Source organism: Salmo salar, chromosome ssa11, assembly GCF_905237065.1.
Source record: "Salmo salar chromosome ssa11, Ssal_v3.1, whole genome shotgun sequence".
Classification (NCBI taxonomy): domain Eukaryota; kingdom Metazoa; phylum Chordata; class Actinopteri; order Salmoniformes; family Salmonidae; genus Salmo; species Salmo salar.
The window spans coordinates 111,677,398-111,686,346 of NC_059452.1; the positions used below are offsets into that span (position 1 = coordinate 111,677,398).

General features: G+C 47.5%; 1 protein-coding gene across 1 annotated transcript in view; it reads right to left on the reverse strand.

The window, feature by feature from the left end:
* LOC106595197 (voltage-dependent T-type calcium channel subunit alpha-1H-like) overlaps positions 1 to 6,715 on the reverse strand; it is a 137,719-nt gene extending 131,004 nt beyond the window's left edge. The window contains 2 exon segments of the mRNA XM_045688929.1: positions 6,187 to 6,323; positions 6,407 to 6,715. Of these exon segments, the coding sequence (XP_045544885.1) occupies positions 6,187 to 6,323; positions 6,407 to 6,715 (446 nt within the window).
* Positions 6,716 to 8,949: the final 2,234 nt, after the last annotated feature.

Consider the following 8,949-nt stretch of genomic DNA (forward strand, 5'->3'; position numbering starts at 1 on the left):
TGTGTTTCTTGGCCCAAGCAAGTCTCTTCTTCTTATTGGTGTCCTTTAGTAGTGGTTTCTTTGCAGCAATTTGCCCATGAAGGCCTGATTCACACAGTCTCCTCTGAACAGTTGATGATGTGGCTGTTACTTGATCTCTGAAGGATTTTTTTGTGCTGAAATCGGAGGCTGGTAACTCTAATGAAGTTATCCTCTGCAGCAGAGGGAACTCTGGGTCTTTCTTTCCTGTGGCGGTCCTCATGAGGCTGGTAACTGTAATGAACTTATCCTCTGCAGCAGAGGTAACTCTGGTCTTCCTTTCCTGTGGCGGTCCTCATGAGAGCCAGTTTCATCATAGCGCTTGATGGTTTTTTGCGACTGCACTTGAAGAAACGTTCAAAGTTCTTGACATTTTCCGTATTTACTGACCTTCATGTCTTTAAAGTAATGATGGGCTGTCGTTTCTCTTTGCTTATTTGAGCTGTTCTTGCCATAATATGGGACTTGGTCTTTTACCAAATAGGGCTATCTTCTGTAGGGCTATCTTCTGTATTCTGTATACCACTTCTACCTATGTCACAACACAACTGATTAAGAGAAGGTAAGAAATTCCACAAATGAACTTTAAACAAGGCACACCTGTTAATTGAAAGGCAATCCAGGTGACTACAAAAGGACTTGAGTTCCCCTGTATGATGTCACAATCACACCATGAGTAGTTAATATATATAATTTTATTTCACCTTTATTTAACCAGGTAGGCCAGTTGAGAACAAGTTCTCATTAACAACTGCGACCCGGTCAAGAATAAAGCAAAAGCAGTGTCACGTCCTGACCAGTATAGAGGATTATTTGTATTATTTGGTCAGGGCGTGGCATGGGTATGTTTGTTTTGTATGGTGGGGGTTTGTTGTGTTTAGCTTAGAGTGGTGTGTTATTTATGTGTCCCGGGGTTTTGTGGTGTATGTTTCAGTATGAGTAGGTTCTAGATTAAGTTTTCTATGTGTAGGTTTAGTTGCTGGACTCTCAATTGGAGGCAGGTGTTACTAGTTGCCTCTGATTGGGAGTCCTATAAATAGGTGTGTGTTTTTGTTTGTCACTTGTGGGTAGTTGTATGTTAGCACTGCTTTTGTTTAGCCTGCTACACTGTTCCTGTCGTGAGTTTTGTTTATTGTTTTTTTCCCTCGTGTTCTCATTGAAAATAAATGATGATGAGCACTCAATCCGCTGCATATTGGTCCACTTTTTCCGACAGCGATTTCAACATATCTTCTGACGAAGAGGGTTGTGACAAGCAGTTCGACACAAACAACAACACAGAGTTACACATAAACAAAATGGACACCTCCGCCTTTCTTCTTCCCAGAGAGTTTTTATTTGCGCGATGAACTGAGAACCCAACTGGCTGTACGGACTCAGACAGTATATCCCGTAGAGAGCTTATGTTTCCGTGGAAAAAAAACAGAGTATGTTACAATCCCTGATGTCTCTCTGGAAGGAGATCCTCCGCTGAGCTCGTCAACTTTATTATCCAGAGACTGAACATTAGCGAGTAATATACTCTGGAAGCACCACCCACCACCCACATTTTGTTCTTAACTGACTTACTTAGTTAAATAAAAGGTGAAATAAAAAATAAATAGATAAAAATACTACAAAGCTTCATTTACAATCGCTGACGGAGTAAGAGGCTCCACTTTCTTTGTCGGGCACGATGCTTCAGGAAGCAGGGCTTCGACAGTGGACCAGTAAGTCAGCTAGCAAGGCATTGTTGTCATTTTATAACAGGTGATGATAAATCAAATCAAAATGTATTTGTCACGTGCGCTGAATACAACAGGTGTAGTAGACCTCACAGTGAAATGCTGAATACAACAGGTGTAGATCTTAACAGTGAAATGCTGAATACAAGAGGTGTAGTAGACCTTACAGTAAAATGCTGAATACAACAGGTACAGTGAAATGCTTACTTACAGGCTCTAACCAATAGTGCAAAAAGATATTAGGTGAACAATAGGTAGGTAAAGAAATAAAACAACAGTAAAAAGACAGATTATATACAGTAGTGAGGCTATAAAAGTAGCGAGGCTACATATAGCTAATAGCTGGTTAACGTTAGCCAAAGCAAGCTAGCTATCTACTGTAATTAGTGACCCCCCAGGAGTAACAACACAGCTAATAGCTAGTTCATGTTAGCCAAAGCAAGCTAGCTATCTACTGTACTTAGTGAAACCCCCCAGGAGTAACAACACAGCTAATAGCTAGTTAACGTTAGCCAAAGCAAGCTAGCTATCTACTGTACTTAGTGAAACCCCCCAGGAGTAACAACACAGCTAATAGCTAGTTAACGTTAGCCAAAGCAAGCTAGCTATCTACTGTACTTAGTGAAACCCCACCCCCAGGAGTAACAACACAGCTAATAGCTAGTTAACGTTAGCCAAAGCAAGCTAGCTATCTACTGTACTTAGTGAAACCCCCCAGGAGTAACAACACAGCTAATAGCTAGTTAACGTTAGCCCAATCAAGCTAGCTATCTACTGTACTTAGTGAAACCCCACCCCCAGGAGTAACAACACAGCTAATAGCTAGTTAACGTTAGCCAAAGCAAGCTAGCTATCTACTGTACTTAGTGAAACCCCCCAGGAGTAACAACACAGCTAATAGCTAGTTAACGTTAGCCAAAGCAAGCTAGCTATCTACTGTACTTAGTGAACCCCCCCCAGGAGTAACAACACAGCTAATAGCTAGTTAACGTTAGCCAAAGCAAGCTAGCTATCTACTGTACTTAGTGAAACACCCCCAGGAGTAACAACACAGCTAATAGCTAGTTAACGTTAGCCAAAGCAAGCTAGCTATCTACTGTACTTAGTGACCCCCCCAGGAGTAACAACACAGCTAATAGCTAGTTAACGTTAGCCAAAGCAAGCTAGCTATCTACTGTACTTAGTGAAACCCCCCAGGAGTAACAACACAGCTAATAGCTAGTTAACGTTAGCCAAAGCAAGCTAGCTATCTACTGTACTTAGTGAAACCCCCCCCAGGAGTAACAACACGGCTAATAGCTAGTTAACGTTAGCCAAAGCAAGCTAGCTATCTACTGTACTTAGTGAACCCCCCCAGGAGTAACAACACAGCTAATAGCTAGTTAACGTTAGCCAAAGCAAGCTAGCTATCTACTGTACTTAGTGAAACCCCCCAGGAGTAACAACACAGCTAATAGCTAGTTAACGTTAGCCAAAGCAAGCTAGCTATCTACTGTACTTAGTGAAACACCCCCAGGAGTAACAATACAGCTAATAGCTAGTTAACGTTAGCCAAAGCAAGCTAGCTATCTATTGTACTTAGTGAAACCCCCCAGGAGTAACAACACAGCTAATAGCTAGTTAACGTTAGCCAAAGCAAGCTAGCTATCTACTGTACTTAGTGAAACCCTCCCCCAGGAGTAACAACACGGCTAATAGCTAGTTAACGTTAGCCAAAGCAAGCTAGCTATCTACTGTACTTAGTGAAACCCCCCAGGAGTAACAATACAGCTAATAGCTAGTTAACGTTAGCCAAAGCAAGCTAGCTATAAGCTAGTAATACATGATCCTACTGTAAATTTTACTGTAAAAACTATTGTTGAAAACAAGTCCTAGGTTGGAACTGTTGCTGTTAAAAAAAAACAAGTCATATTTTTTATTACGGGAATAAACTGATTGAAGCGAGATTAGGTTTTGAGGTAAACACACCCGGACAGTTCCGTGTCGCTCATCTACAACAGGAATGCGGTCTCCTGCCTGACAGAGAAATCAGGAGATGTTCTGGTCCAGTTTGGCGGCAGATATCTATGAGTCAGGGTTCTGACGTACTTACAAACAACAACAACAAGTACAGAAACAGACTCCATGTTGAGCGCGACATCAGAGTTGCAGTGTCAAAAAACACTGGGCCCAGGAATAGACATGCTTGTTGAAAATGTCAACCAGCCGCACAGCTCTCATTAGGACTGTGTGTGTGTGTGTGTGTGTGTGTGTGTGTGTGTGTGTGTGTGTGTGTGTGTGTGTGTGTGTGTGTGTGTGTGTGTGTTATCTCTAATCCAGCTGGGCAGCTATGAGGTGTGGGAAGACTAGAGTGTGTGTGAGTATGAATCACAGTTCATTTACTTTTGGTTATAATATTTACACTGGATATCTCTGACCACCTACCTGGGAATGACCAGTGCTTACAGTCTGGCTAGAGGGTCTCTCTCACACACACACACACACACACACACACACACACACACACACACACACACACACACACACACACACACACACACACAGGAACACACGTATTCTCAAGAATGCAGAAATGCAGAGAGAGAAACATATCCCACCATAGTTAAAGTGGGGACCTTAACATTTAAAACAGTCACTTTTTAAATTGGTTTTCCTGTTAAAAGACAATAAGAACAGTTCAATATAATTCCAGGCCAGCTACCAACCAGGCCAGCTACAGACCAGACCAGTTACAGACCAGACCAGCTACAGACCAGTACAGACCAGCTACCAACCAGGCCAGCTACCAACCAGGCCAGCTACCCGACCAGGCCAGCTACAGACCAGAGCTGCTACCAACCAGGCCAGCTACAGACCAGAGCAGCTACAGACCAGAGCAGCTACCAACCAGGCCAGCTACCAACCAGGCCAGCTACCAACCAGAGCAGCTACCAACCAGACCAGCTACAGACCAGACCAGCTACAGACCAGAGCAGCTACCAACCAGGCCAGCTACAGACCAGGCCAGCTACAGACCAGAGCTGCTACCAACCAGGCCAGCTACCAACCAGGCCAGCTACCAACCAGGCCAGCTACAGACCAGAGCAGCTACAGACCAGACCAGCTACAGACCAGACCAGCTACCAACCAGACCAGCTACAGACCAGACCAGCTTCCAACCAGGCCAGCTACCCAACCAGGCCAGCTACAGACCAGAGCAGCTACAGACCAGAGCAGCTACAGACCAGAGCAGCTACCAACCAGGCCAGCTACAGAACAGAGCAGCTACCAACCAGGCCAGCTACACACCAGGCCAGCTACAGACCAGACCAGCTACAGACCAGCTACAGAACAGCTACCAACCAGACCAGCTACCAACCAGAACAGCTACCAACCAGGCCAGCTACAGACCAGAGCTGCTACCAACCAGAGCAGCTACCAACCAGGCCAGCTACCAACCAGGCCAGCTACCAACCAGACCAGCTACAGACCAGACCAGCTTCCAACCAGGCCAGCTACCAACCAGGCCAGCTACAGACCAGAGCAGCTACAGACCAGACCAGCTACAGACCAGACCAGCTACGGTACCGACCAGACCAGCTTCTAACCAGGCCAGCTACCAACCAGGCCAGCTACAGAGCAGAGCAGCTACAGACCAGAGCAGCTACAGACCAGAGCAGCTACCAACCAGGCCAGCTACCAACCAGGCCAGCTACAGACCAGAGCAGCTACCAACCAGGCCAGCTACAGAACAGAGCAGCTACCAACCAGGCCAGCTACACACCAGGCCAGCTACAGACCAGGCCAGCTACAGACCAGACCAGCTACAGACCAGCTACGCAGAACAGCTACAGACCAGACCAGCTACAGACCAGACCAGTTACAGGCCAGCTAAAAAGGCCACCAGACCAGGCTACAGACCAGAAAAGCTACAGACCAGACCAGCTACAGACCAGACCAGTTACAGACCAGGACAGACCAGCAGTAAAGGATATAACAGCAGTAAAGGATATGGGTTTACAGACCAGTACAGACAGCAGTAAAGGATATGGGTTTACAGACCAGCTTCGACAGCAGTAAAGGATATGGGTTTACAGACCAGCTTCAGACAGCAGTAAAGGATATGGGTTTACAGACCAGCTTCAGACAGCAGTAAAGGATATGGGTTTACAGACCAGCTTCAGACAGCAGTAAAGGATATGGGTTTACAGACCAGCTTCAGACAGCAGTAAAGGATATGGGTTTACAGACCAGCTTCAGACAGCAGTAAAGGATATGGGTTACAGACCAGTACAGACCAGCTTCAGACAGCAGTAAAGGATATGGGTTACAGACCAGTACAGACCAGCTTCAGACAGCAGTAAAGGATATGGGTTACAGACCAGTACAGACCAGCTTCAGACAGCAGTAAAGGATATGGGTTACAGACCAGTACAGACCAGCTTCAGACAGCAGTAAAGGATATGGGTTACAGACCGTGCGTAGACACCAGCTGCGAGGACGTGTCGTCTGTTTGACGCAGAAGAAGACTACGGGGGCGAGGGCTGGATATGGCTGCTGCTCTTCCTCTTCAGACACCAGATCCACTGGGTCTACGGCTCCCTCCTCACGTTACCGAACACACCGCCACCACTACTACAGCCGGTAACGACACCGGGAGGCCCCGGGACACAACGGGCAGCTACTCCTGCACCTTCCTCCTCCCCTTCCTCCTCCTCCTCTTCCTCCTCCGGCCCTGGACTCCATGTGTTGCTGCATCCCTCCTCTTCCTCATCCTCATCATCATCATCATCAGGGAAGCCGATGTCGTGGCAGTGCCGTCTCGGGGGGTTGTGTTCCCGGTAAAATGGAGCCGGTATGAGAACCCTCACCTCTCCGTCATGGTACCGCCTTTCCTCGCCTCCCTGCTGGACGTTGAGGGCAGGAGTGAGGGTGAGGGTGGGGGTGGGGGTAGAGGAGGTGGGGGTGTAGTGGAAGCGGACTCTCCTCGCCATCAGTCATGATAGAGAGCCAGGCAGAGCCACCCTGGGGGAGGAGGAAGGGAGAGGGGGAGAGAGAAAGGGAGGTGACGAGATGGTGAGAGAGGAGGGGGAGGGTGGGAAGAGGAAGAAAGGAGAGGAAGAGGAGGAGAGGAGAGGAAGAGAGGAGGAGAGGAGAGGAAGATAGGAAGAGAGGAGAGGAAGAGAGGAGAGGAGGAGAAAGGATAGGAAAGGAGAGGAGAGGAGAAGAGGAAGAAAGGAGAGGAAGAGGAGGAGAGGAGGAGGAAGAGAGAAGAGGAAGAGAGGAGAGGAAGAGAGGAAGAGAGGAGAGGAAGAGATGAGAGGAGGGGAGAGGAGGGGAGGATAGGAAAGGAGAGGAGGAGAGGAGGAGGAAGAGAGGAGGAGAGGAGGAGGAAGAGAGGAAGAAAGGAGAGGAAGAGAGCAAGACACTAGTAAGACACTGGTTACATAAAACATTTGACCAGTGTTGCTCAACTTTTCTAAATTCCTACATTGCCCTCCCTCGCCTTCCCTTCGACAAATCAGATCACGACTCCATTTTGTTCCTCCCTTCCTATAGGCAGAAACCCAAACATGAAGTACCTGTGCAAAGGTAATTTCAACCCTGGTTTGACCAATCGGAATCCACGCTTCAAGATTGTTTTTGATCACGCGGACTGGGATATGTTCTCTGGTAGCCTCTGAGAATAACATACACAAATTCACGGAAACGGTGACTGGGGTTCATCAGGAAGTGTATATGAGATGTTGTACCCACTGTGACTATTAAAACCTACCCAAACCAAAAACCGCGGATAGATTGGCAGCGTTCACGCAAAACTGAAAGTGTGAACCACTGCATTCAACTACGTCAATGTGACTAGGAATATAGCTGAATATAAACAGTGTAGTTATTCCCTCTGTAAGACAATCAAACAGTCAAAATGTCAGTACAGAGACAAAGTGGAGTCTCAATTCAACAGCTCAGACATGAGATGTATGTGGCAGGGTCTACCGACAATCACGGACTACACAGAGGAAACCAGCCATGTCTCGGACGCCGACGTCTTGCTCCCGGAACAAGCTAAAACACCTTCTTCACCCGCTTTGAGGATAACACAGTGCCACCCACGAGTCTGCTCCCAAGGACTGTGGGCTCTCCTGCTCTGTGGTCGAGGTGAGTAAGACATTTAAGAGTGTTAACCCTCGCAAGGCTGCCGACCCAGACGGCATCCCTAGCTGCGTCCTCAGAGCATGTGCAGACCAGCTGGCTGGAGTGTTTACGGACATATTCAATTGCTTCCTATCCCAGTCTGCTGTCCCCAAATGCTTCAAGATGGCCACCATTGTTCCTGTACCCAAGAAAGCAAAGATAACTGAACTAAATGACTATCGCCCCGTAGCACTCACTTCTGTCATCAAGAAGTGCTTTGGGAGGCTGGTCAAGGATCATATCACCTCTACCTTACCTGACACCCTAGACCCACTTCAATTTGCTTTCCGCCCCAACAGATCCACAGACGATGCAAGCGCCAATCCACTGCACACTGCCCTAATCCCATCTGGACAAGAGGAATACTTATGTAAGAATGCTGTTCATTGACTATAGCTCAGCATTCAACAAAATAGTACCTTCCAAGCTCATTATTAAGCTCCAGGCCCTGGGTCTGAAACCCGCCCCTGTGCAACTGGGTCCTCGACTTCCTGATGGGCTGCCCCAGGTGGTGAAGGTAGGAAGCAACACCTCCACTTCGCTGATCCTCAACACTGGGGCCCCACAAGGGTGCGTGCTCAGCCCCCTGCTGTTCTCCCTATTAACCCATGACTGCGTGGCCACGCACGCCTCCAACTCAATCATCAAGTTTGCAGACGACACAACAGTAGAGGGCCTGATTACCAACAATGATGAGACAGCCTACAGAGAGGTGGTGAGGGCCCTGGCAGTGTGGTGACAGGAAAATAACCTCTCTCTTAACATCAACAAAACAAAGGAACAGATTGTGGACTTCGGGGAAACAGCAGAGGGGAGCACCCTCCCTATCCACATCAACGGGACCGCAGTGGAGAAGGTGAAAAGCTTCAAGTTCCTCGGCGTACACATCACTGACAACCTGAAATGGTCCACACACACAGACAGCTTGGTGAAGGCGCAACAGTGCCTCTTCAACCTCAGGAGGCTGAATACAATTGGTTTGGACCCTAAATCCCTCACAAACTTTTACAGATGCACAATTAAGAGCATCCTGTCG